The sequence below is a fragment of the Tauraco erythrolophus genome, chromosome 14 (assembly GCF_009769465.1).
Source record: "Tauraco erythrolophus isolate bTauEry1 chromosome 14, bTauEry1.pri, whole genome shotgun sequence".
NCBI classification, from domain to species: domain Eukaryota; kingdom Metazoa; phylum Chordata; class Aves; order Musophagiformes; family Musophagidae; genus Tauraco; species Tauraco erythrolophus.
In genome coordinates this window covers 1584232-1611896 of record NC_141478.1, presented here as the reverse complement: position 1 = coordinate 1611896, position 27665 = coordinate 1584232, and the positions used below count along the sequence as shown (strand labels likewise).

At 55.6% G+C, this 27665-nt stretch overlaps 1 protein-coding gene across 2 annotated transcripts; it reads left to right on the top strand.

Annotated features, from left to right (window-relative positions):
• The first annotated feature begins 1413 nt into the window (after positions 1–1413).
• CORO2B (coronin 2B) lies at positions 1414–27665 on the top strand. Of its 2 annotated transcripts, XM_086620075.1 has the most exons (13): positions 1414–1464; positions 3799–3801; positions 9889–10089; positions 21660–21776; positions 23431–23580; positions 23858–24022; positions 24611–24727; positions 24828–24932; positions 25342–25438; positions 26248–26360; positions 26717–26807; positions 26919–27058; positions 27534–27665. In XM_086620075.1, exons 1-13 carry the CDS (start codon positions 1414–1416, stop codon positions 27663–27665), a joined length of 1482 nt encoding a protein of 493 aa, XP_086476201.1. The 2 variants fall into 2 exon arrangements, with proteins under 2 accessions (XP_086476201.1, XP_086476200.1); XM_086620074.1 differs by lacking the exon at positions 3799–3801.

The window sequence follows — 27665 nt, the reverse complement described above, 5'->3', positions numbered from 1 at the left end:
CTGGATTTCATGCAAACCATGGTTTTTTTTCAAATGCCGAGCAATTGCTTCTCACAGAGAAGCACAGATTCAAAAATTGAAGCCTTTGGAATTATAGAATCATGGAATCGTAGAGTGGTTTCGGTTGGAAGGGACCCTAAAGACCATCCAGTTTCATCCCCCCTGCCATGGGCAGGGACACTCTCCACTATACCAGGTTGCTCAAAGCCCCATCCAACCTGGCCTGGAACACTTCCAGGGATGGGGCAGCCACAGCTTCTCTGGGCAGCCTGTGCCAGTGCCTCAGCACCCTCAGAGGGAAGAATTTCTTCCTCAGATCCCATCAAAATCTCCCCTCTTTCAGTTTAAAGCCTTTGTCCCGTGTCCTGTCACTCCACGCCCTTGTCCAAAGCCCCTCTCCAGCTTTCCTGTAGCCCCTTTAGGCACTGGAAGGTGCTGGAAGGTCTCCCAGAGCCTTCTCTTCTCCAGGCTGAACAGCCCCAACTCTCCCAGCCTGTCTCCATAGCAGAGGTGCTCCAGCCCTCGCATCATCTCCGTGGCCTCCTCTGGCCCCGCTCCAACAGCTCCATGTCCTGCTGATGTTGGGGACCCCAGAGCCGAATGCAGCACTTTGCACCATTTGAGAGGTTTGCCTGGTGTCAGGCTGCAAAAGAGCTTTTCCCCGTGGCTCAGTGCGACCTCTCCCCTGTTTCAGGTGCTTGCCAAAGCCGGTTGCACTGAAAATATCTGGCAAAAAATAGTGTTCCCCCTTCTAGGTTTCCCCAAGGAAGGGGCTGCCCTGGGGAGGCTGCATGGACCAGCCCCTCGCCTGTCACAGCCGCTGCAGCCGGGGCAGGATCTGGCCCCAAACCCCGCACGGGGATGGCATGACACAGCAGCCTGTGCCCACGCCAGTGCTCTGGGGGCTTCGTGCCAGCAGCGGACTCGCCACTGGGCAAACTTTACCTGGGCGTGGGAATAGATGTTGTGTTACATCCCGCTGCTGATCCCAGGGGTTCTGGACAGGTTGATGAGCACGTTCCCGGGCTGTGCATGAGTCAGGTAATAAGTGCCATGTACGTAAATGCCCCCATTTGCCCAAAACCTATTTGTGTCGGAATAACTTTCTTCTCTAGAAGGAGGTAGGCGGCGATGCGTAATTATCCGAAATGGGGCTGGCAGTCACCAAGGAGGAGGAGGAGGGGGCTGGTGCGATGGCTCGGGGGGCTCAGCCTCGTGCCCTGCCGCCGGCGATGCTCGGCTTGTGCCAAAACTGCCCGGGAGCAGCTCCGTGGGGGTCGGATCCTGCCACCAGCCGCTCGCCGCCGCGGAGGAGCAGGAAAGGGGGTTGCGTGTGGTTTTTATCTCGACCTCCCGGGATGGTGAATTGAATGTTTTTGCTTTCCCTCTCTGCACAGAGCTCTTGTCGAGTCAATGAGAGACCTCCACAAGTCTAACGTGCTGGGGAGCAAGCACGGCAGCCTGGTGAGTGTCCCGCGAAGGGCAGCTTAGGGAGGCTGGGACAGAGAGAGACGCAGAGAATCAGTAGCCGAGCCCGAGCAAGCCAAGAGCCCAACTGGCTGGCTCTGCTCCCAAAGTCGCTTGGCACTGAAGAGAAACCGCTTCGGTTACGCTGGAGGCTTGGCATTTCTTTAGCCCATCCACTTTTCAGCTGAGCTGGGGCTGGAGATGCGCCCGGGCGCTCTGGCTGGAGCATCCATCCTGCGGCACCGCTGGATCGGGACTTTCAGACAGGTTTGGTGGCCGAGGGACACCCACCCACCCCGACATGGGTTGCTCATGTGGCGGAGTTGTTATTACAATGACCAAGGGGATGTGCCTAAATGTTAAATCTTACGGAGCCTCGTTAGCGCGAAAGCCATTAATGTGAACAAAAGCCGTTTTCAAGGTTGGCTTGAGAAGCATCAGAGCATTAGAGGGCTGGAGAGATTAAAGTCAGCATTTGTTTGGCTCTAATCTAATGTGCATGGAACAATAAGCATTTGATGACTAATTCTGGCGATGCTGGGTATCTTATCAAAATAGAGCTGTTGAATTTCAAGCTTTTCTTTAGGGAGTGGATTCCAGCGGCATAGATCCTACATACATGCTTTGCTAATGCACCGGGCATGCACGGAGCAGATCCTGTCCTCCGTGTCCGGAGGAGCCCGAGCAGGACACGTCTCGGGGTGGCCCCATCCTGCTGCCACCTGCGAGGGCTCTGCCAGCTCCTGCCTGGGTGTTTTTCCCTCCGAGTGGAAAAATGAGTGGTTTTGCTCAAGCAAAGCGAGTGGGGACGGGGTCGGGGCCGGGAGGTGGCTTTGCGGGGGCTCCCCCACCACGCGGTGGTTGCAGGGTCAGTGTTTTGCTGTTCGCCAGCGTTGGTTTGGGGTATGAGCACAGCCTGCCCATCGTGGCACGGGTCCGCTGCCGCTGCCCGGCGCAGGACCTGGGATCCTCCTCGAGCCCGTGGACTCCCCACATCCTTTGGGAAGGAGTTTAATCCCCGTTTTGGCCACGAGGCTCCTAAATCCCCCAGTGCTGGTGCTTACCAGTTGTGGAGGAGCATCGGGACTGGAGCGGGGTTATCCCTGCCCCACAGAGACTTTGGGGACAATGGAAGGCACATGGCAGCATGCTCAGGAGTGTGGCACGGCAGTGTTTTTTGCAGTAGTGTTTTTTTCCTCTGAAATAAGCCCTGATGAGCGATTTTGATGTTTCCTTCCCTGCTCTTGGCACGGGAGAGCTGTGAGGATTGTCTCTGGGTGATGGTGGTGGTGGGGATCGGGCACCCCTGTGCTTCCCACAAAACTGTCTCCTTGGTCAAGATGTGCCAAAAAGCAGCTCTTGTTTTTTGCCCAGTACCACTTTGTTGCCATAAAAGCTGTTTGATACTCGGAATGTCGACCTCGAGCACCGCTGACCTTTCTGATGGAACAGAACTCCTGCCCAGCAGCTCCCAGGGATGTGCGGGCAAAGTGCTGGCTCCAGAGAGGAGAGAGGGAAAATAACCCTGTGCAAGGGGGGCACGGGGGAAGTGAGGAGGTGGGTTTCATTTGTCTTTGGTTTTCTTCCTTTAAAACTGTGTCTTCGCTTTAACTAGAAAGCCCCAGATGGGGAATGCTGGCCAGAACTTCTCCCTGTGCCAGGAGGAGGCAAGAAAAAAGGGAATAACGGGCTTTTGGAAAAGCACTGTCTCCTGGAGTGCCACAAAACCCCTCCTGAAAGCCCCAGATTTTCCAGGCAAAAAATGAGTATTGGATTCCCTTTTCCCGACGCGCTTTTTCATGCAAATATCTTCCTGTTGCCACTCAACCACAACCCTGATGCTTATCCATGGGCAGAACAACAAGTCGTGATGAAAGAGCACCGGGTACCCATTAAAACCTCTCCAAGGCCACGGGAGATGCCACGTGCCATTGCAGTGACCCAAAGAACCCCCTTGTCACCCCCCCCGGGGACACAGTGCGAAGGAGAAAGAGCTCCGCTGGGCTGGGGCTGGACGGGGGGGTAATGCCAACCCCCCCCAAATTACTGCTTCATACAGGTGGAAGCAGAAATTAATTTCTCTGAAAGCTTTCGTGATCGAGACGGATTAAACGGCACTATTTATAGGATACACAGATTTTTTTTCGGGATTCCAGTTCCAGATTCCGGTGGAAGTGCCCGTTGTGGCGTTAGGGGCTCTTTGCGCAAGCTCTCGCTCCCGGCTGCTGTTGCCAAGACTCCCGGTGCTTGAAAAGATGCTTTTAAAAATAAACCCGTTGAGACAAGAGCTGTGTCCTGCTGCTGCTGGTGGGCAAAGGCTGGAGCTGCCAGCAGGTCAGAAACCCTCCCAGGAGGGGCTGGGTTTTTGCTTCTCGCTCCCTTTTTGGCTTTTTTCCAGGCGAATGGCTGTGCTGTTCCCAGGGGGATGTGGGCAGGATTGGTGCCCACGGGTTTTGCGTGCGCTGCTGGGATGCTGGAGTCACATCCACCCGCCCCACGGCATCCACTCTGCCCGGCTGCGAGGCGGGTACCATCCTCCATCCTAGAGAAATACCTGCAAAATAAAAAGTGATTTTTTTTTTTTTTTCTTTTAATGCAATTGCTGCTGACGCTGCTCTCTGCTGTAAAACTGAGCGGCAGCCTGAGACACCCACTTAAAAGCTTATTTCCCCTCCCTGCAAGAAGCTGGAGCTCGCGGGCTGCCCGGGCCGGATGCTGCAGGATGCCTCCGTTTCTTGCTCGTGTGCCAGCCGTGTGATACGTGATGCAAAATTGCAGCTCTTGGGATAGATGGGGAAAAAGAGAGAAGCTGGCTCACTGCAACCTCCATGCATGGGCCAGCCCGTGCTCCCGGGGAGGAAAACTTGCCCGTCTCTTCCTTGGTAGGGGGCTGCAGCCGCTCCGTGGCACCATCACCTTAATCCAGCCCTGCTGTGTATGGAGAATCTCTTGTTAACTGGCATACATCCCATGCTCCTGTCCATATTCTGCTCCTGGCAATGGAGCAGGGTCAGATCAGGATAGTAACGCAGCTCTGCAAAGGAGAGCGTGGCTGCAACGCCGGGCTCCTTGCCCAAAATATTGTCCCTGAGGTCTTTCCCCACCTTCAGGTCTGTGCGTTTTCCTCTGGTTTTGAGGAACAGCACCAAAACCCACCCAACGACGCGCAGGAACGATCCGGCGCTGCTCTGCGTTTCGCCTTCAATGATATATTTTTGCTGAGGAGGGATGTTCCCCCCCCGGTGCCCGGCTCGGGTGCCCGGCGGTGGCAGATATCGTTGCTCCGATTATGAAACCTCAATGAGCTGCTTTGTTCCTTTGTTTGGAGAGGAGGAGCGGGATGGCAGCGCTGCCCTCCCCTCCCCGGGGCTGCCTTGTGCCCCTCCCCAGGGCTGCTGGGGGGAGCAGGGGTGGGGGAAAGGGGCAGGAGATGCTCCACACTGGCCTGTATCCCTGCTCCAGGCTTCCCAGCACACCTGCTTGCTGCTTTGACTGTTGTTGTCCAAGAGATTTCCACGCTCCAGCTTGGGATTTTGGGACACAGTCTTCCCCTCGAGCACTTAAATAAGTAAAACGTTGTAATGAGCCTTAAAAACGCCGGAGCGGAGTGGAGAATTTCTCTGCTGCTGCCTGTTTTGTGAGGTTAACGTTGATGCTGAATGTCGGGATTGGGGATGTGATTTATTTTATTGCCTCACTTCAAAGTGCTTTGTAGTATTCTCATTTTTCAGGCAAGTTCTGCTCAAGCTAAAACAAGGGAGGAGTTTGGTAATGAAGGGAAAAACCAGAGTCCAAGAATAATGTGGAACTAGAATGAACCTTGGAAATGGTGGCACGTTAGTCTGATTCTGGAGATGGATGGAAATGGCTCCAATAAATCAATAGTATTTTTTTTAATACCTCTGAGCCATTGAGGGAAAAATGAAAACACCCATTAGCGTCAGCAGAATGTTGAGAATTACTCAAAAAGCGAGTTTCATAAAAATTATGTCTTGTAGGATTGCAAATGCTCTGGATAGTAACGTAGAGAATTGCTGGATGTGGCACGTGGTGGTGGTGGCAGGAGCTGCTGGGAATTCCAGCTGAGCGGGGCCGACCGGGGCTGCAGGGACGGCTGTGGCTTCACGCACGTGCAGCGGGGCAAGCAGCACGCAGGAGCTAAAATTAGCAGGATTTTGTTGTCTTCCAGCATCCTCCGTCTTCCCGAGAGCAGCCAGCAGCAGCAGCACGCCCGTCAGCTGCGGGGTGATGGCCCAGGGGGCCACAGGCATCCCTGAATTCACCCCAAATCCCTCTTTTTCATTTTTCCGTTCTGGAGCAGAGTGTATTTGTAGGGGGAAGATAATTTGCGGTGAAAACGGTAGGTTCTGAGCAAACCCAGCTTTGCAAAATTTGAGTCAAATAATTTATCAGCCAGGAGAAAAAGGAAAAGGAATTTGGAACAAAACCCCCAAGGGTCTGACGTGCCACGGTTCGTTTCCGTGGATGCTGAAACACAGATGGAGAAAGGCTTTAAATCCAAGGGGAGGACAGCAAAGGCAGCGTTTCGCTTTCAGTCCTGAGGAAGGTCCCTGGCCCATGGGGGGCCACCACGGCCAGGTCGTGGCCACCTTTCCCCGCGCCCCGTGGGACGTGAAACCCTTCCTCCTCTCCATCCCCTCCTCGTCTTCAAAAGCCTTCGCCGGCTCGGCCAGGAACAAGGATGTTTGTCCAGTGCCCAACTCCAGCGTGTCCCCTCCGAGTGCGGAAACCCGGGGAGTGACGGACTCTGCGAAGCAGCATATGGAGCGAAAATAAAGAAGTAAAGAGTAAAACTATTTCCTGTTTGAAACTATACCTCTACCCTGGATTGCGGAGGCTGTGGAAGAAGAGATTTTCATCCTCCTGGCTAGAAAATCGGACTTGTTTTCAACAGTTTTCCATCATAAAATGGTGTTTCTTGTGAAACCGTGGATTTCTCTGGGAAGACTTCCCACGCACAGCCCTGTTTGTAGCGGGAGGGCTCAGCATCACCCTTTGCACGTTGCTTTTTTGGTGACTTTCTTCCTTCTGGTATCCCTAAGGTCCCTTGGTGGCCTCATGCTCTTGTCCGCATCCTTTGGGAGCCGCCAGGTGCTGGGGAGATCTTTCGGACCGGAGCCGTGGTGTCCCGGAGGCACTGCCATGGGGGCTGCCAGCAGAAACCAAAGGGCTCCTGCTCCTTTCCTCATCCCCTGGATGCTTGGAAGCCCCCTGAGATGACACTAGCTTCAAAGACAAGGTTTAAGTATACATAGTGGGGAAAAATAAGTGGAAGGAGCTGGCAGCACCTCCACCTGCCAAACCCGGAGGTGTAGACGCTGCTTTTCCCAGGACACTTTCCAGCCAGAGAACACAACCTCTGCCAAAGCCACGTGCTGACAGGGCAGCTGTGGAGGTGTTTCAACGTGGTCCTTTCCTGCCCACCCACCTCTCAAGCACCTTGCTCTGACCACGGGACCAAACGCCAGGCGACGGGGCGAAGGATGCTCAGCTTTTGATTTTTCGAACCAGAATCGACGTCGATGCATCACTGGCCCATCAGCCGCTTTTCCCTGCTCCTCCTGCATCCCAGGGCTGATGCTCCCCGCAGCCGGTGGGGCTGGGACCCCTGTGAGCCTCCCACCCATCCCCAGGCCCCCGGCTCTTCCGTAGGGCGTGGGAGCTATTTCTGGCCTGGGAAAGCCTCCGCCAGCTGCCAAACTCAGGAATCTGCAGGAAAGGTCCCAGCCAGCAGCCACCCGCCGCACAATGCCGGCTCCGGGCAGCCCCTCGCCAGGGATTTTGCCGGCGTTTCCGGGCTGTCTGCATCCCCAGGGCGATGTGATGCTGTTTACAGGAAATACTGACTGAGGTTAAAGGAAAGAAACTCGGGATTTCTCCAGCGAAACAGGCACTTGAGCTTATTGCTTCCCCCCTGGCGTGGTGGGGGCTGCGTGGAGACTTGCCCAGTTTTTTTGGGAAAGAATAAAACAGAGATGCAAAAGTGCTGAGGTCGCGGCAGCAGCGTCGCTCCCGTGTCTGGGGACCGCGGTGAGTAGGGAGCATCCACGTGAGGACCCCATGAAGGGTAAAAACCCATCTCCAGGCTGCCTGGAGTTCATTTGTGTGGGCACTTTGGTTGGCAGCGACTCGTTAAGCTGAATTTCTGGAGGTAGAAAACGTTGGGAGCCCCTTTTCTGCTACTCCCATGCGGCAGGAGGGGTTTTGGCAGGAGGAGTCCATGGGATTGCGCCCGTGTGGGGACACACTACAAGGCATCTGAGAATTTTAGTGGGGAAAGGATTGAGGGAACGGCCCTTTTGGTAGAATTTGGGGATATTTTTTGTGGTAGGTCTGGAGCGGGGGGGCTCGGACGGCAGAAACGAAAGCAAAATCAAAGTCTTGGGATCACGGAGCCAAGTGAGAGCTTGAAAAATATCAAAATACATTTTTGTGCTTTTTTAATGTTATAAAAAAATCTCATTCTGGTATGAAAACTCGTCTGTTCAGACAAAGGAAAATGGAAGATTTAGTGAAACTCTTGAAAGCCGCTCCTCAGGCTGCGGTCGGGGTGTTTTTCCTTGCCCTGCCTGGCTCCGACCGCTTGGGTAGGTTTGGCAAAGATTCACAGCCCTTTGTTGGATGTGAGGCTGCATTTTTTCAGAGAAGAAACCTCTCCAGCCAAAAAAAAAAGTCTCTCTGCTCTCGTTTCGGGTTAAATCCTCAAGGATCTGTGTCCTTTTTCCTTGCAGCCTGGGGGTTGCTGACGGTATTGCCTCCATGTGCTGCCGTGCATCCTCCAGAGGATGCGCCCAGCGTACGTGCTGCTGGTGGGATGGCAAATACAGCTGGGATTTGGGGGGTGATGGGTGGATACGGGTCAGGGCAGCGCAGCGGGATCCTCGCACAGGACTCTGCCTATGGGCAGGTTTCCTGCAGGCCGGGTGGTGGGTGCTGTGAGGATGATGGGCACAGCAGGTTCTGCTTGCATGAGGTCATGGAATCATGGAATCATAGAATGGTTTGGGCTGGAAGGGACCTCATAGATCATCCAGTTCCAACCCCCCTGCCACGGGCAGGGACACCCTCCACTACACCAGGTTGCTCAAAGCCTCATCCAGCCTGGCCTTGAACACTTCCAGGGATGGGGCAGCCACAGCTTCTCTGGGCAACCTGGTCCAGTGCCTCACCACCTTCATTGTAAAAAATTTCTTCCTTAGATCTCATCAAAATCTCCCCTCTTTCAGTGTAAAGCCATTGCCCCGTGTCCTGTCACTACATGCCCTTGTCCAAAGTCCCTCTCCAGCTTTTCTGTAGCCCCTTTAAGTACTGGAAGGCTGCTGGAAGGTCTCCCTGGAGCCTTCTCTTCTCCAGGCTGAACAGAGCACTGCAACATGTCCCTTGACCCCAGCCCTGCAGTGCTTGGTGATGGCTATTACCCTCTGCCACTCCTCACTCTGCCTTTTGCCCAGTAGCTGTGGGTCAATCCTGGGCTTGCTCATAAGAGGCAGTGATGGAAACTCTACTGCTTCCACTCTTAAATCATTGCCCTTTGCTATTCAGGAGACGCTGCTTTAAGTACACTCTTACACACTTTTGTCAAGAGATGCTGGTTACGAAGACGTGAGTGGCTACGAGTCCTCAGGCACGCGATTACGGGCGTTTGGGTAGAGCTGAGTGCTTACGTTGCTCTAAGGTGGCTTAAATGCTTCTGCTCTTCTGCACGTTCAAAGTGCCTTAAATCTTCACAGAATTTATCAGGAACACTTGTGCTACCGTGGGGATCGTTCAAAAGAAGTCCGAAATGAAAAAAAAAACATCTTTTTTTGACTTAGAAAAAGCAAATTAGTGAGGACAAGCGGAAGCATGCTCAGTTCTGCGCACGTGACTGCGGCGCTTGGACTTGCTACGGGGAGGCTGGAGGAGCTGGTGGGTCCTTGGGCTCCCTGGGCTGCTGGGATCAGCTGGTGGGATCCCAGGGAGCATCTCACTGCTGGGAGCAAGGGCAGCCAGCCGGCAGCGAGCGCTCCCGCGGCGCTCCGGGTTAACCCACGCAGGGAGACCCGTGCAAAATAAGCCGAACGCGACGCGTACCAGCCCTGCGATGCTCGCTCCCTGCCTGAGTGCTCTTACTCAGCCCTGGTGCGTGCTTTCCTGTGCTCCAGACCCATCCCTTTCCAAGCCATCGCATTAAAAGCCTTAATTCCTTTGTCATACGCACACGAGGTAGCGGTGCCGTGTGCTCCAGGGAAGTGGTTCCTGCTGAAGAGGAGATGAGCTTAAATTTTGCAACAGCAGAGAGCCTTTTCGTGCCTTTGGCAAGCAGGACCTTGCAGGAGGGGTTGGGAATTGGAAAGCGACTGGGAAACAACACAGGTTGGGTATTTTGGGCTGGCTCAGCCCTCTGTGTTTGCCCCGCAGATGTCATGGCGCCCGCAGTACCGCAGCTCCAAGTTTCGGAACGTCTACGGGAAGGTGGCGAGCCGGGAGCACTGCTTCGACGGCATCCCCATCACCAAGAACGTCCACGACAACCACTTCTGCGCCGTCAACGCCCGCTTCCTCGCCATCGTGACGGAGAGCGCCGGCGGCGGCTCCTTCCTCGTCATCCCTCTCGAGCAGGTAAGAGGTTTGGCTCTGGATCCGGTCCCTCGGCGCGGGGTGAGGGCACACGCTCCATCCCGGGATGTGTCGAAGTCTCTGCTGTCCCTTACTGGGGTTTTCAGTGGGGGGTTTACAGCTGCCTCAGAGAATTGAGGTTTTTTTCTTTAAGAAGAAAACGAAACATTTGTTCAAAGAGGTTTTGGTGAATCTCCATGAGCACGTGCCAGCGATGCGGGCGCTGGGCACAGCCCTACCTGGTCCCTTCCCGGTGGCCACGGCCACTGGGGTTTGTGACCCGGGATTTCACAGCTCCTGGAAAGCAGGGGAGTCCCTGCGGAGGCCCAGCAGGTGCCACCTCCTTGCCCTTTATCTCAGCTTGTCCATAGAATCTCAGCCCTCAAACCCAAAGCCCTGCACGGCCTGAGAGGAGGGACGCGGCTGCGACCCCATCACCCACCCGTAGCCCCTCCCGAGCAGCCGATGCCCAGGAGCCACGTGCCGTGCGGAGGGCTCTGCGCTTCGGTTCGCAGCTGTGCCCGTCCAAAGCGCTTTGCCCAGGAGGAGCCCCGTGTACCCCTCTGCGCCGTCCATCCCGTCGGCAGCACGTGTCCTTTCTCCCCACCGCACTGGGCTTTTGCTTCCCCAGTTAGGACGTATCCCCCCACGTGAATCCGCACGTCTCTCGCTCGTGCAATTTAAATTCCCAGCAATTCAGCTGAGGTTTCAGAAGTCAGAGGGCTGGAGCACCTCTGCTATGGAGACAGGCTGGGAGAGTTGGGGCTGTTCAGCCTGGAGAAGAGAAGGCTCCAGGGAGACCTTCCAGCACCTTCCAGTGCCTAAAGGGGCTACAGGAAAGCTGGAGAGGGGCTTTGGACAAGGGCGTGTAGTGACAGGACACGGGGCGATGGCTTTACACTGAAAGAGGGGAGATTTCAATTAGATCTAAGGAAGAAATTCTTCCCTCTGAGGGTGATGAGGCACTGGAGCAGGTTGCCCAGAGAAGCTGTGGCTGCCCCATCCCTGGCAGTGTTCAAGGCCAGATTGGATGGGGCTTTGATCAACCTGGTATAGTGGAGGGTGTCCCTGCCCATGGCAGGGGGGTTGGAACTGGATGATCTTGAAGATCCCTTCCAACCCAAACCATTCTGTGATTCTAGCCACTCCGTGGGACGGCACTTGGTGTGCAGAAAGTGGTGCCTGGTGGGAGTGGTGGCTCCTGGCCAAGAACTTGTCTCCGTGGCAGACACAGACCTGCATCTCTTGGAGGAAAAGCTAGGCAGCAGTGACCTTGAACATGAAATACCACCTTTGCTTTGCTCCTGAAACTCAAGCACAGGGCACTGCCGCGGGGTACCATGGTTGTGCTGATGTTGCTGCTCTCCCACCGGTGCTCCAGTGTGTGGACCAGCAACTCTGAGCTGGTACTGGTATCGCACCCCGGAGCACCCTTCTCTCACCCCACAGCTCTTGGGCTGCAGGAGGGGACACAGGGGGTCCCAGTCACTTATTCTCAGGAGCATTTTTGCCATTGGAGGAGCTGCACACGCTCTCCTTAAGGATGCACCGACCTCCGGTAACTTGGCAACGCAGCGCGCGTGAAGACACACGACATGCATGGGGAGATGGTGGGCATCTCTCAGGCTGCCGGACAACAAAGTTGTGATGCCAAACCCGCTGGCATTGCCAGCCGGGAGGGGAGGCTGGCAGAGCCGCCCGCGGCGGGACGGAAGAGCGCTCCCCTCGGAGCCCCTCCACGCCCTGGCGTTGCTCGGAGATGCTTTCCCCACGTAACGTTCCCATCTCTTCCGAATTTTTCTTGCGTTTCTGGAGTGGAATCAGCTACAGATGGGAGAAATTATAATCAGCGTTTTAATTGCAGCGCACAGCTTGACTCTTATTAATATTCAGAAAACCAGGAGCTTTGTTGGAGCGCTCCAGCCTCCGTCTCTGCCTCCTCCCCGCGCTGCGAGGACGCCCATCCACACCACGCTTGCTCGTGCTCCTAAATCCTGAGCTAATAACCCGGTGCTGCTGGAAAATTATCCTTTTTTTCTCTGGCTACATCCTGGTCCCAGTGGGCCAAGAGCAGAGGGAGTGCGATGCCGTTTGCAACCTGTTCCGAAGGGCTCGTCGGCCCCGTGCGGAATTCCTGCCAATGTTCCTCCCAGTAAATCCCAGCCGGAGCGGACCTCGGCGCTCCGTGTCAAGTGGCTGCACACGCCTTTGTACAATCTAATAATTTCATTTTTTATTTTTTCTTTTTTTTTTTAAACAGGGGCTGATTAGCTCATTAAGAGTAAACTAATTTTCTTTGGAAATCAGCAGCCTTCTAATTAATTGGCATCCATATTTAGCCGAACGTAATTAAGGTAACCTAGATACTGCAGATCTGCTCGGGATTTGATTTGCTGCCATCATTTTTTTTTTTTTTCCCCACATCTCTGCCCTCTGTTCTGCTCAGAGATGTCCACCAGAACCCCCCCCTGCTTTATGCTCCCAGTGACAGCGCGTTTGCATACGCTGGGCCATATGTTCCTCTGCCCGCACATCAGAGATGCCGGTTCCTCGCGTATTTACGGAGCCATGACGGGGATGTGTAACCACTTCTGCAAAGCTGCGGAGGTTGGAAGGATGGAGCATGGCTGCATTTTGTTGTCCCGTCCTCTCCACCCAGCACTGCAGCAGAGCTGGGCCAGGACTCCAAAATTCCAGAGCTTCGGTCACTGGGAGCCAGCATCCCCCCAGCACCGCAGAGGTTTTGTGCTATAAATATCCCCGGAGAGCGGGCGAAGGAGGGTTTGTGCGCTGCTGCTCGGGCTGATGCTCAAGGAGATGACGATTTGCTCCCCAAACCATAGTGACAGAAGGATTTGGTCTGGGGAGGGGACATCAAAAATGCTTCTTTTGAGTCAGCAACAACCCATTGCTGGGTTGGGCTCCATCGTCGTGAGAAAAATCCAATCTTGCTCAGAGGGTGCAGTTCTGCAGGAAGGCAGCTCGGTGCAATTACCTCCTCGCCTGTGGTCCAGCATGGACCACACTTCTGCTCCATCTGCTCCGACACTCCCGAGCCACCCCCCTACTCTGCCTTGTGAAGGGATGTGTGAACGGAGCGGGGCTGGGCGAGCAGGACCCATGAAAGGACAGAAGAGTCAGGATTTGGGCTTTGTTTTTTAAAAAAAATCTGTGCAAAAATCCCAGAAGCCTCAGGAATAGTGTGGCTACATTTTTTTTAGCAGAGAATGTGCTTAACTGGGAGATTCTGAAATCAGAGGTTTTACAGCAGTGTTTTCCCCGCGGCTGCACATCCCTGAACGCCAACACTGAACCCATCATCACCATCATCATCAGCGGCACAAAGTCACCCATGGAGGAGCCTTCACCTCTTCTGGGCTTTCCAGCACTCCAGGGTGTGTTTCGTGGCATTTCCAGGTTTTTATTGGTAGCGACGAAGCATTTCTCTTCCTCTGGAGTGAAAGCTGTGGCTCTCGCATCCATGTGTGACCCCAGAGCTGGGATGGGGCCGTGTAGCCCCAGGACCACCCGCTCTCCCCTTCCCAGTGACTTTCCAGCCCTAAACTCTTGTCTTCAGCTTGGGTCCCTTTAGTCTCCCAAACGCTTCAGCGTTATCCGAACGCGCGGGGAGCCCCGGAACACGCCGGCCAAGGAAGGGACAAACACATGGCACTTTTTGGAGGTGCTGCATTTGCAGCCCTGAGAGCTGCTCTGCTCCCCGTCCCAGGGCTGGGACAGCTTTTAACAGCAGTTATTAAATTAAAAAATAAATTAATGTGTCTGTGCAGCAGCTCACCTGCACTCAGGAAGCTCGGAGAACCGACGTGCTTTGAGCAGCACTGAGGCTTTCCCAGCCCTGGGATAGCCAAAACAACTGGGGAAAAACCAGCTCCAGCAATATGTGGGTTTATTTCAGCTGTGCCTTGTTTAATTGGCTTCATATAAACCAGGCTGGGGGGTGAGGAGGGGAGAAGGTCTGAGGGTGGTTGTTTTTCAGCTTGCTGGGGTGGCCATGCGCTGTTGCTGGGGGAGGGTGGCTGGTGTTGCTCGTGCTGCAACAGGAGGGTTTTTGTTTCTCCAGGGGATGAGGATTGCTTGTTTTCCCCGGCCAGACAATGTTATCTGCCTGCGTGGCTGAAGGAAGCAGCGAGCAGGAAAGGGGAGTCTCTGTTTACATGCAGGAAGCTGAAGTCCGAAGCTGTTTCTCATGCCAGTGCTGCCAGTTGTAGCTGTGCTTGTTGTGCTCGAGCTGCCTGTGGTGTGGGACTGGTCCCTCGCCCGGGGGTGGATGCCTGTGCCCATGGTGTGAGCAGGGGGGTCCCAGGGGGCTGTCAGACGACCGAGCCCTGCTGTGTCCCCATGTCTCTTTCTGCTGCCATGGGGGTCTGGACAAGCCTGCCTGGAGCAGGGCAGCCCATGGATATGACAGACCCATCGCTGATCCCTGTGGAAGTTCCAGACCCCCACGGCAGCCCTGGGGAGATGGGGATGTTGCCTGTCCCTTTGTTACCTGGCACAAGGGGATGCAGCAGAGGAGCAGTGCCACTGTCCCTTGCCTGCTGGGATCAGTGGCAATACCTGGTGTGGGTGCCCTCCTGCCAGCCTGGTGGCTGGGTGGCAGCTGGTGAGCGGGAGGAGTGGGCTGTGTGCCCTGGGCAGCCTGCCTTGAATCCAGGGTGGGTCGTCTTGGCTCAAGGTCCTGGTGGCATCTGCTCTGTCTGTGCACTTGTGGCATCACCCGAGGGACCCCAGTGCATGACCCCAGCTCTGTGGGGGCACCTCGCTGAGGCTGGGCAGAGAATGGGCAAGCTCATCACCCAGCTGCTTTCCTTCCTTCTGGAGCTGCTGCGCTTCAAAGTACCAGGAGGTTTTCCTGCAGGAGAAAATAGTTTTCTCTATTTCTTTGTACTATGAACCAGTTTTCGTGTCCTTGGAGCTTTTGTACCTTTCAATGTAGGACACGGGGGAGTGCCTTGGTCTGTGCTAGGGGTTTTTTTTCAGTTTTCTGAGCATTTTTCTCTATCTGATCTTAGCCTGCAGGAGACATCTCCTCTTACTTGGAGCTGGCCAGGAAAAAAAAAGACAGACCTGAGACTTAGAAAAAAAAGCTGATGCTTCAGCATTACTGTTCCACGTTGGAACACAATCCCATGTCCCTGAGTTTATCGGAGAGCAGCTGCAGAAAGCCCAGACTGGGGCTCTGGCCGGTTTTAAGCCCCTGGATCAATCAAAAAGTGTCAGTGTAAAATTTTAATGCTGCCCTGAGAGCCAGTGGTGGGTCAGAGGAAGGAATGAGGTTTGGAAACGTGAGTCCTCGGGTCACCAGGAGCTCGGGAGGGGAAATGGGGATTTTTTTTCCCCCGTTAATGGTGCGGTGTTTGCAGCAAAGCCCGGAGAAGGGAGGACTGGTTTTGACTGGGCCGTGGCAGCGCAGCCCTGCCTGCCCCCTCTGCCGGTTGCACACCGAGAGAAGCCCCGGCCTCGCTGGGGAAAACCCCCCTTTTGTTCCCAATAAACACGGATTTCTTTTTAGCATCCGTAATCCAATTTAACAGGCACGTTATATGGGCTTTTTGTCTTTTTAATTAACAAGCTCGAGCCCGGCTACTGCTTTTGTGGTGCAGATAAATAGTTCTGCAGCAGAGCTTCGGGGTTTTAGTCTCTGCAAATGGTTTGTCACAGGCTGCCATGTGCATCCGTCACGGGATTTAGGGTTTGTAGGGTCCAGTGGGGCTGGAGCAGCTCTGCCGGTGGCTGCCCCGGTGGAGGGGATGCTGCTGGGCAGAGGAGGGGGTGCTGACAGCCCACAGCAGTGCTTATATTTAATGTAATGGTGTTTCTACCCACACGAGAGGGGTAACTGATATTTAAACCTTCATCCTGGCAAAAATGACCTTAAGCAATGCTGATTTATTTTCCTGTTTTTTCTCCTTGCATGGTTTGGTTGTATAACAAGAAGAGTAATTAAGTCATCTATAAATTGATGTGATTTTTTTTTTTTGTTTTATGGCGAGTAACCTGGTAAATCCAGGTCCGTTTGCTTATCCCGAAGCACCCCTGAACATGGAGTTTGCCAGAGAGGAGCCTTTGAGGCAGCAGTAGCATCATTGCTCCTGGGGAAACTGAGGCACGGACGCTTGTGATGTTTCCTCCAGGATCATGGTGTGGAGGCTGAGGCAGAGATACCATCCAGCTGTGCCACGAGTTGCTAAAACCTGCTTGGATTGCAGCCTTTCCTGCTTTCCCCTGCTCCCCACAAAATCGAGGGTGGCTGGGGAAGATGCCCACGGACCTGGGGGTGTGCCCTGTCCCACCCAGGTCATGATCCTGCTGGGAATACGTGTGGATGCCCTATCTCCTTGGCCTTGGCTGGCTCTGGCCAAACTGGGACCATGCAGTCACTGCTGTCTGGTGGTTTGTAGCTGCTGGAGGCTGGATGTGTGTCCTGGCAGAAGGGAGGCTGCTAGGAGAGAGCAGACAAGGTGGAGACAGGCTTGAGGCACCTGCCTTTGCATGTATTCAGTTGCTGGAGAGAAACATAAAATCATGGAATAGTTTGGGTTGGAAGGGACCTCAAAGACCATCCAGTTCCAACCCCCTGCCATGGGCAGGGACACCCTCCACTACACCAGGTTGCTCAAAGCCCCATCCGACCTGGCCTTGAACACTTCCAGGGATGGGGCAACCACAGCTTCTCTGGGCAACCTGGTCCAGTGCCTCACCACCCTCAGAGGGAAAAATTTCTTCTTTATCTCTAATCTAAATCTCCCCTCTTTCAGTTTAAAGCCATTGCCCCGTGTCCTGTCACTACACACCCTTGTCCAAAGCCCCTCTCCAGCTTTCCTGTAGCCCCTTTAGGCACTGGAAGGTGCTGGAAGGTCTCCCCGGAGCCTTCTCTTCTCCAGGCTGAACAGCCCCAACTCTCTCAGCCTGTCTCCATAGCAGAGGTTCTCCAGCCCTCCCATCATCTTCTTGGCCTCCTCTGGACCCGCTCCAGCAGCTCCATGTCCTTCTGATGTTGGGGACCCCAGAGCTGAACGCAGCACTGCAGAGGGGTCTCAGGAGAGCAGAGCAGAGGGGCAGAATCCCCTCCCTTGCCCTGCTGCCCACGTTGCTCTGGATGCAGCCCAGGACACGGTTGGCTTTCTGGGCTGCCAGCACACGGTGCCGGCTCATGTTGAGCTTCTCATCAACCAGCACCCCCAAGTTCTTTTCCTCAGGGCTGCTCTCAGTCCGTTCTCCACCCAGCCTGTCCTTGTGCTTGGGATTGCCCCAACCCACGTGCAGGATCTTGCACTTGGCCTTGTTGAACTTCACTAGGTTCTCACAGGCCCACCTCTCCAGCCTGTGAAGGTCCCTCTGGATGCCATCCCTTCCCTCCAGTGTGTCCACCACACCACACAGCTTGGTGTCGTCAGCAAACACCTCCAATAGCAGCATCCTTCCACCTGCACATAGGAATTTCCTTGGGAATTATTTGTGCAACTGGGGCAGCAAGTGCTGTCTCTTGGTGCAACACCTCCGCTGCCCGGTATCCCATCCCCTTGCGTTCAAACTCTCACTGCTCTTTGCTTTAAATAGCTGGTGCTGCAGATGTGATGCCCAGCTGTGCCCAGAGCCCTCCTGTTACCTCCCCTTCCCATAGGCTCTCAGCAGCGTGGCAATGGGTTTTCTGGGTCCCTGCCAGGGGTTTGGCCAATTTCTCTCTTGCTCCTGCTGGTTTCGTTTGACTTGGATCCTAACGAAGATCAGTTATCCCGTGGTGACCTGCCCTCGTACCGAAATCAGCCAGGGATCTGCCTTGGGTCAGGGAAATCTGTGTAATTTCCTCCTCTTTGGTCCTCGAGTAGGAGAGACCTTCTTTAAAAAGACGGCAGTAAATGTATTTGCTCTTAATCTCAGCCACTGGAGACTTGTGTGTACTCGAGGATTTCCTGGGAAACCCTGTAAATCCCCTTCGGCTCAGGCAATGCTTCCCTCACCCCCCTCTAAAAGCTAATAAGGGATCAGAGAGCATCTGGGAAAAGCTGCTGGGTGGGGAAGGGTGGCCTGGCCAGTCCCTGGGGCTGGTGGTGGGTGCTCCTTCCTCAGGGAGATTCCTCACCCTCCCACGCCGGGAGATGCTGGCATCGATGCCGGCGGGATGCTGCTATTGTTTCTGTAAAGTTTTCCGTGCACGATGGGTTTGAGGGTGGAGTTGAATAAAGGTTTTTCATCCCTGTTGGAAACACGAGGATTTGGAAACGTTCTGGGTTTGTGTTTCCAGGGAAGCTGGTGAAAAGCAGGTTTTGTGAAATACAGCTATTAATGTGATTTATCCGAGTTTCCTGCTGGTTTGCTGCGAAGCAAACGCGGAGTCGGGCCGTGGCGAGACGGCGGCTTGTGCTGCTTAGAGGGTCTGAAGTGCTGATGCTTCTCATCGCTTGAGTCTGATGATGATGACGATGATGGCCAAGAGGTTCACTGGGATGGACTTGGATGTCAAAATTGCTCATGATCTCACACCTCTCACAGCGACGCATTGATGACTCAGAGCACTTAAAAGTGGTGCTTCTAAGCATAGAGAGGCTTTTGTCCTAGTGATGGTCCCCCCCTTCCCTGGGAAATCTGACCTCCTGGGGCTGTGTGTCCATCCCTCCTGGGCTCTGCTTCCAACCCTTCCCAGGGGAAGGCTTCCTTCTCCGTCACCCAGCAGCAAAATAACTGAATCCAACCAGCTGCAGAAATCCATCGTCCTTTTCTTCCCGTTCTCCCCCAGCCATAATACAAAGAACTTTCTCCTGGAGAAGGGAGGGCTTTGAGGGGCTGGAAGATCTTCTCCTTCCAGTGTGTGCCGGGGAAAACATGGGATGGCTGGAGCCTGGAGAGCCGCGGCACGCTCTGGCTAAAGCGCCGGTATCTGGGTCACCGAGCTTCCCCGAGCCGGGGTCAGGGATCCGCGATTAGGATTCACCGCGGCTTAACGAACGGCTGCTGGCGACTAAATGGGAAGCCATGGCACGAATCTCTGATTATTATTTTTTTTCCCCTCTGTATTTTTCTTTTTATTTCCTTTATTTGGCTCCTTCTCCTCATTCCGGTGCCCTGGGCACGGGCACAACCCACTGCTGTCCTCCCTTCAACTAATTTTAACCAAAACTCTTGATTTCTTGGGCAGGAGCTATCCCAAGTCACCAAACTCTGTTTCGTCCTCTTGCAAACCTAACGAATTTTGACAGAAAACCATCAAATCTGCTTTGTGCAGGAAATCGCTCGGCTGGTTGCCTAAAATTAAGGTGATTGCATATTAACTTGTGCCGTTGAGAGGTCCGTGCGCCTGGAATTTAGCAGCTGCCACCTGAATTTCTCCTCTAGTCAGTGCATTAATAATGTCAGGCTAATGCAAATGTGGAAATAGGGGGAAAGCCGGATAATCGGAGCCGTTTGGGAATGCCATGTCTGCTGCTGTACTTGATTCTAACTGGTGAAGCTCTGCTTTGCACCCCGTTAATTCACAGGAGGGTCACTGGTGGGTACGTGCGTTTCTCTCCATCTCCTGTTTCTCCTCTTGGGGTTTTTCCTTCCCAAATCTCAGCTCCTCGTCCCGGGGGCTGCATCCCTGCAGCTCCTGCTTCGCTCCGTGTGATCCTTGAGTGCAGGATGAGACCCCGAGCATCTCGTCCTGGGCACGGGGCTGTGGGGCACAGGGCTGAGCTCTCCCCACCTGCGAAAGGAGGGCAGAATTATTATTTTTTTCCCATAGGAAAACTTACAGAATGTGAAAAATAAGGTTTTTTTCATCACTTTTCACGGTGTGATTTTTGCAGTGGGAGTTGGGGAAAGGCAATAGCTGCCCCGGGGGCTCCGTGGGGCTCCCCAGGCCACGGGCACCTCTTGCCCCGTGTCCCGAGTGTCTGTACGGGCAAACAGCCCCCCCAGGTGCCCGGCCCAGCGGGGGCATCCAACATACCAGGACACCAAGGAAACGGCTGCTGAATGTGAATGCTGCTTTTAGATATTGAGATGTTTTTAGTGAAAAGCAACATTTTCCCTAAATCTCCCCCCTCTGCCCCTTTTAGAAAAATCAGTTTAGTGGAAAATCAAATTTTTGGTCAAATCTGTTTTCTAGGCTCCGCATTGGAAAGACTTTATTTTTATTTCCGTTTCCCTTGCCTTACGCCCTGTACTCTCAGCGCTTGGTCAGTCGATGCTTTCCTGGGGTCCGTTGGATCCCAGCAGGAAGCTGGAGATGGATTTTTGGACAAGGGCGCGTAGTGACAGGACAAGGGCGATGGATTTAAACTGAAAGAGGGGAGATGCCGCTGCATCCCGCCCTCATCCCGGCTGCGGTTCACCGGAGCTGCGCCCGGCCGTGCAGCCGGCACCGGGGCTGCCTGGCAATCAGGGAGCGAATGAATTCCAATAAACCTGCCAGGGGTGGGTCCCTGGGCCTGATCCTGCTGCCCGGTGCACTCCTGGCCGTTGCCCTGCGCCGCGGATGGTAAAAACGCAGCGTGTTACCCTCGGTGCGTTTCTTTGTCCGTGTTAAATGGAGCTGGGAGCTCGATCCATGGAAAGGTCAGCGCCGGAAGGGCTATGAAATATTTAGTGGCTGCGTCGTGCTGACCTAGTTAGTTTGCACGCTCCGGAGCGTGCCACCGGCTGCGGTGAGGAGCCAATGCGGGGGAAGGAAGGGCGGTGGGGCAGTCGGCTGCAGAGCCACCCTGCAAGGTCCCTCCAAGGTCCCTGCAAGGAGCGGGGAGTCCTGCAACCCATCAGGAACCTTCTCCTGAAGCCTTTCAGGAGGCTGTGCCAAGTGCTGTGCACAGTCCTCTGCTGTGGGGCTCTGCAGGTCCTTGCTGTGCTGGGGTGCAGGACCTGGAGCATCCCTAGAAGTCTTGCAAGGGCTCCCATCTGCATGGAAGGGTCCCATCAAGAGGTGTAATGGTTGGGTTATGAGCGTCGTTAAGCGAGAGTCTTCACAATCCCAAAGGCACTGGAGATTGTAGGTGCCCCATCCCTGGAAGTGTTCAAGGCCAGGTTGGATGAGGCTTTGGGCAACCTGGTGTAGTGGAGGGTGTCCCTGCCCATGGCAGGGGGGTTGGAAATGAAGGATCTTTGAGGTCCCTTCCAACCCAAACCATTCCATAATTCTGTGATTTGTCTGGCGACGTACAAGTTCACACCTCGCTCAACATCGCTCCTAAAGTTTGGGAGAAAAGTACCAAACGTTTCATGTGTGACCCAACGGCTGGTCAGCCTCGAGGTCCAGGGATGGTTTCAGAGCCTCTCGAGTCCCTCCCAGCCCTTTTGCTCCTGGTTTCAGACCGTTGTCCAGAGCTCCCCAGCCAGTGGTGCCCCCTCCCTGGGGTGGGCAGACCCACAGATCAGCTGTGGCCACCCCTGGGAATATTAATGGGGTAAAACCAATCCCCGGCTCAGCCGGGCATCTGCTCCAGCCAAAAGCTGCATCCCAGCGTGAACCACAGACCTCTCCTCCCTAACAAGGCTCCAGCCTTAAAAAACCCTGATTTTATCATTAAATTTTATCTTTTTTATCTTTTTTTTTTTTTTTGGTTTATTTTAAATTACAGACAGGCCGGATCGAACCGAACTACCCGAAAGTTTGTGGTCACCAGGGCAACGTGCTGGACATCAAGTGGAATCCCTTCATTGAGAACATCATCGCGTCGTGCTCCGAAGACACCTCGGTGAGCTGGGACGCTTCGGGCTGGCACCTCTCGGGGTGGGGGGGACGAGTGGCCGCAGCCGTGCAGCTCCGTGCACCCTCCTTTAATTTGGCACACCCGGAGGTTGTGGGAATGGGGCTGCCGGAGGCACCGCGGGTGGGTGATGGCTCAGCGGTCTCAGAAACAGAGAGGGGGCACGGGATGGATGCAGAGCAACAGGAAAATTGTGCCAATCCTGGCTCTTTATTTTCTGGAGATGAACAAGTCCATCCCAAAGGCTGTATCCTAAAGGAAAAAAAAAAAAGTCTTTGTATGAGGGTTGTCCCTTGTGCATCTGATCTTCTCTGAAGACCAGAAGATCTTCTGATCACGATCCATCGCCCGTTCTGCGCGGCAGGAGCCAGGATTTGGGGTGATCCAGTTTTTAGCCAGTTACAAATCTGCCTCGCCTGATCCTCACCGTTTCACTGTGTTAGCACCCAACGTCTCATCCTCTCCTTCCGTGTAGTGGCATTTTTGTTAGCCGAAAGCTTGTCAAGGAAGAAAGTGAGTGGGGGGAAAAAAATTCAGATCACGGCCATGAATCATGGTGAGCTGTCTCCCACTCTAAATGATAACCATTTCCTTACAGTCGCTGGGGAATCGGAAGTGCTGGGAGGGAGGGAGGGCAGCGGGAAGACTGCGTGAGCCATCGTTAAACCTGAGAAATTAAATAAAATTGCCCCAGGCTGTCCAGTGGAGGGGGTTCCCCCTTTGATGGAGCTGAGTTGGAGGGGAGCAGTGCCACAGCCGGGTGGGCTTGTGGCTCCCGGTGCCACCCCGCACCCAGGTGCTGCTTATGGGCAGGTCCTGCCTCTTCGGGATCTCTGCGCTCGCTCCCAGGAGGTTTAACGAGGTTCACCCAAGAGTCTGTCAAAGAGAGACGATGCCCACGTCCTCGCAGAGCCAGAGCAGCAGAAAACAGAGTATTTGCATGGGATCTGTCACCCCGAGGCACCGTCGGTCCCAGGCTGGGGACATCGCTGCCACGGGAGACACGGAGGACCTGCCACGTGCACCGCCAGCCTGGGGGGAGCGTGGTGACGCAGCCAGCGGTCCTGCTCCGGAGTCATGGCTTTCCTCCGTCGTTCCGTGTGCGGAGAGAGGACAGTGTGTGCAGCCTTGTCCCTCGGACATTGCTGTGGGTTGATCCTCTCCAAGGGGATGATCAGTTCAGCCTGGAGAAGAGAAGGCTCTGGGGAGACCTTCCAGCACCTTCCAGTGCCTAAAGGGGCTACAAGAAAGCTGGAGAGGGGCTTTGGACACAGGTGTGGGACACCTTCCACTACGCCAGGTTGCCCAAAGCCTCATCCAACCTGGCCTTGAACACTTCCAGGGATGGGGCAGCCACAGCTTCTCTGGGCAACCTGGTCCAGTGCCTCACCACCCTCAGAGGGAAGAGACTACCCATTTTGGGCTACCCTTTGCCCCAACACTTGCTGGTCAAATGGGACGGACTCTCCGTGCTCTCCCCTGCCCTCGCAGGGGACCGGATCGACACCAGGACAACCATTAGGATGCAGGATGAAGCCGCTGGCATTGGGGCACTGATTCGGCAGCTCAGAGCCCCCCCTGGGTGGGTGTCAGGGTCCTCCCAGGGCCCCCAACTCCCCCTGACACCTGCCCTGTCGCACAGGTGCGGATCTGGGAGATCCCCGAGGGTGGCCTGAAGAGGAACATGACGGAGGCCGTCCTGGAGCTGTACGGGCACAGCCGGCGCGTCGGCCTCGTTGAGTGGCACCCCACCACCAACAACATCCTCTTCAGCGCCGGCTACGACTATAAGGTGAGCCCTGCAGAGGCTTTCCCTGCTCGTGACACGGGTGGGGGTCACCTGGGTGCAGAACGAGCCGCTGCACCCACAGCAGACCCTTGTGCAAGGATCTTGCACCCGGGCGTAAGGACTATTTTAATTTGGCACCAGCAGCAGCCAAACGATGGTGATGAGGGGACGATTTCAGCCAAAACAGGAGATGTTAAGATGCCTGAAGCAGACATGGAGGTTGCAGGAGGGGTGGGTGGGGGTCTCCAGGGGTGGAGACACCAGGGCAACCTTCCCGCAGGTCCTCATCTGGAACCTGGACATCGGGGAGCCAGTGAAGATGATCGATTGTCACACGGACGTCATCCTCTGCATGTCCTTCAACACCGATGGCAGCCTCCTGGCCACCACCTGCAAGGACAAGAAGCTGCGGGTGGTGGAGCCGCGCTCCGGCAGGGTCCTGCAGGTACGGTGCTGGTGCTGCGTGGGATGGGATGGGATGGGATGGGATGGGATGGGATGGGATGGGATGGGATGGGATGGGATGGGATGGGATGGGGAGGTTAGAAATAAGCTCTGGGGGAGGAATCCCTACTGAAACACGTTGAAACGTTTTCCAGGTACCATCCATAGATGATGTGGTGTTTGGTCGTTGTTGTAATTAGGTGGAGATGATGGGGAGGGCTCGGCCTCATCCCAAGCACAGGACCTGGAGACTTTTGTTCTTTTATTAATTAAGGATTTGTGGAAAATAGGAGGAATTGGGGGAGGGGGTGCAGGAAGTTATTGCAGAAAGTTCTAGAAGGAGCTACAGTTTGGAGGCAGACGGTTTCTCAGTCAAGGCAATATCTGACACTCAGGAGGTGGGCATTTTAGTTTCTGATGAATCGTGGTGCCTCCGTAGGGGCGACTGGCATGGAGCCGGTGTTTCACCAGGACGAGGCAGGGGAGGTGTTGGGGGGCAGCAGGTTGGGTACCCGCCATGGAAGGGGCTTCCCCAGGGCAAGGGCCGGGTGTGGGGGGAGCCGCCAGCGACCCCGCTGCTGTCTCACAGGAGGCCAGCTGCAAGAACCACCGCGTCAACCGGGTGGTCTTCCTGGGCAGCACGAAGCGGCTGCTGACGACGGGGGTGTCGCGCTGGAACACGCGGCAGATCGCCCTCTGGGACCAGGTGGGTGCCGGGACCCCCCGCTCCATCCCCACCAGGACCCCCAGCTTGGCACGAGCATCGGGACATCCCACTTCATAACGTGCGTTTCCCGGTTGTGCAGGAAGACCTGTCCATGCCCCTGATAGAGGAGGAGATCGACGGGCTCTCGGGTCTCCTCTTCCCGTTCTACGATGCTGACACTCACATGCTCTACTTGGCTGGCAAGGTATGGGTACGAGTATGGGTATGGGTGCGGGCATGGGTACAGGTACAGTACGGGTACAGGTATGGGTGTGGGTACAGGCTGCTCATCGCATCCCACAGCCACAGGGGCTGCGGCATCTCCCAGGGCACTGGGGAGAAGAGCTGGATGGGCAGCAGGGCTGTGCCAAGCCCCGAGCACAGCGCTGGGCAGCATTTTGGCCCCCAAAGGCGGGTTTGGAGAGGTGCCCGCCGCTGTCACGTGAGCGGGCGGCATCTGGTGGGACCGTGCACAAAGCTGTGGTGGTCCAGCCTGTATCCCCCCACCAGCGTTTCCCGAGGGCGGGGTGCTGGGGGGGGTGTTACCGTGGTCTTTATCCAACCTCGTGTTTGCCAAAGCATTAAACTGTCCCTCTTCCCTGCGCTCGCTCCAGGGGGATGGCAACATCCGGTACTACGAGATCGGCTCGGAGAAGCCCTACCTGAGTTATCTGATGGAGTTCCGCTCCCCGGCCCCGCAGAAGGGACTGGGTAAGGACAGCCACGCCGCCCGCCCTGCGCTCGGCACGTGCAGAAGGCAGATGGTGGAAGGTGCTTAATCCAGCACCGCGTGTGCGTGGGTTTGGCACGGGTTTGGCGGGCGCTGTGCCAGCTCTGGCCACACACCCCACACCTTTCCCAGGGGACATCAGTCAGTGATTCCGGTGATTTCTCCTGAATAAAAGCTGCTCATCCCTTGCCCGATGTCCCTGCAAACCCCACCCGGTGTGGCCCAGCTCCGTGCCCCGGGTCTGCAGGGTGACGACCGGGACTAACGTAGCGAGGATCTGGATCTGCTGATGGAGAGCAGGGACCTTTTGGGGTTCTCTGTGCCGGGAGGTGGGTGGGTTCGATGTGGATGGATCCCCGCTGGCCACCCAGGGTTCGCAGCACCCAGGGGTTATTGGCGTGGGTCCAGAGGAGGCCACGGAGATGATACGAGGGCTGGAGCACCTCTGCTATGGAGACAGGCTGAGAGAGTTGGGGCTGTTTAGCCTGGAGAAGAGAAGGCTCCGGGGAGACCTTCCAGCACCTCCCACTGAAGGGGCTACAGGAAAGCTGGAGAGGGGCTTTGGACAAGGGCGTGGAGTGATAGGACAAGGGGCAATGGCTGCCCGGAGAAGCTGTGGCTGCCCCATCCCTGGCAGTGTTCAAGGCCAGGTTGGATGGGGCTTTGAGCAACCTGGTGTAGTGGAGGGTGTCCCTGCCCATGGCAGGGGGGTTGGAACTGGATGATCTTTGAGGTCCCTTCCAACCCAAACCGTTCCATGATTCTATGATTGTCTGTGCCTCCTCCGCAGGGGTGATGCCGAAGCACGGGCTGGACGTCTCGGCCTGCGAGGTCTTTCGTTTCTACAAGCTCGTGACGCTCAAGGGGCTGATCGAACCCATCTCCATGATCGTGCCGAGGAGGGTGAGTCCCTCAGGGTGCGGGGGCGAGCAGTGTCCGGGTGTGTCCACAGCGGGTCCGGTGTGATGGAGATGCCCTTCCCTTGCCACGCTTTCCTGACTGGTCCAACGGCCACATCTCTTTGCACCAGTCTCACACCTCCCAGTCGTTGGCGTTCCCAGCCAGGGGATTCCTGGGGGATTTCAGTTTGGCGTTTGGCTCCCAGCACCATCTGTAGCTGGAAGCAAACCCAGCTGGGACCAGGCTCTGCCGCAGCTTGGCACCCACTCATCCTCCTCCGGTCCCACGGCTCGGTGACCGGCTGGCAATTCCCAGATCCAGCACGTGTGCCCCGAGCTTTTCTTTCCCCGTGTTTTCAGTCGGAAACGTACCAAGAGGACATTTACCCCATGACTCCGGGTACGGAGCCAGCCCTCACGCCGGACGAATGGCTCAGCGGGGTGAACAGAGGTAAAGCCGCCGGTGCCACGCGGGTGGGTGGCACGGCGCCCCGAAACGGGCCGGGCGGCGGGACGGGGCCGTGGCACCCCCCGACCCCCTCCCGTGCTCTGCCCTACACAGATCCCATCCTGATGTCGCTGAAGGAGGGCTACAAGAAGACATCCAAAATCGTCTTTAAAGCACCAGTGAAGGAGAAGAGGAGCGTCGTGGTCAACGGCATAGACCTGCTGGAGAACGTGCCGCCCCGGACGGAGAACGAGGTGGGGCAGCGTGGCCCCGGTGAGGGAATGGGAGGGGATGGGAGGGCTGGGGGGGGCATTTTCTGGGTGCAGCTTGGAAAGCCACCACTCTGTGGGTCTCTGCTTGTACCCCCAAACTGAGGGACCCGGGCACCGTGCTTCCCTGCGGGTTGAAGCATCCCGCTCCGCGTTAACCACAGAGCACCCGACAGCGTTCAGCTCCCAAAGTATTATTTTTTTAATTAAAATCCTCCTCTGGGAACAACATATATGGAGGCGCTGAGGAAACAGCAGCACTCTGTCCCGGAAGGAATTTATTTTGCTGGAGCTGAGGTTGAAGATGGCACGTGTAGGGTATCCCCGAGCTGGAGGGTGGAAAATGGGATCGGGGGGAGCGGGCAGCCTGGCAGATGGAATTGTGCTGAGGCAGCAGAGTTAAGAAGCGGCCCCGGGGAGCGGCTGGTGAGGTCCCTCCAGCTCCCTCCTTCCCTTCCAGCTCCTTCGGATGTTCTTCCGACAGCAGGACGAGATCCGCCGGCTGAAAGACGAGCTCGCGCAGAAAGACATCCGGATCCGACAGCTCCAGCTGGAGTTAAAAAACTTACGTAACAGCCCGAAGAATAATTAA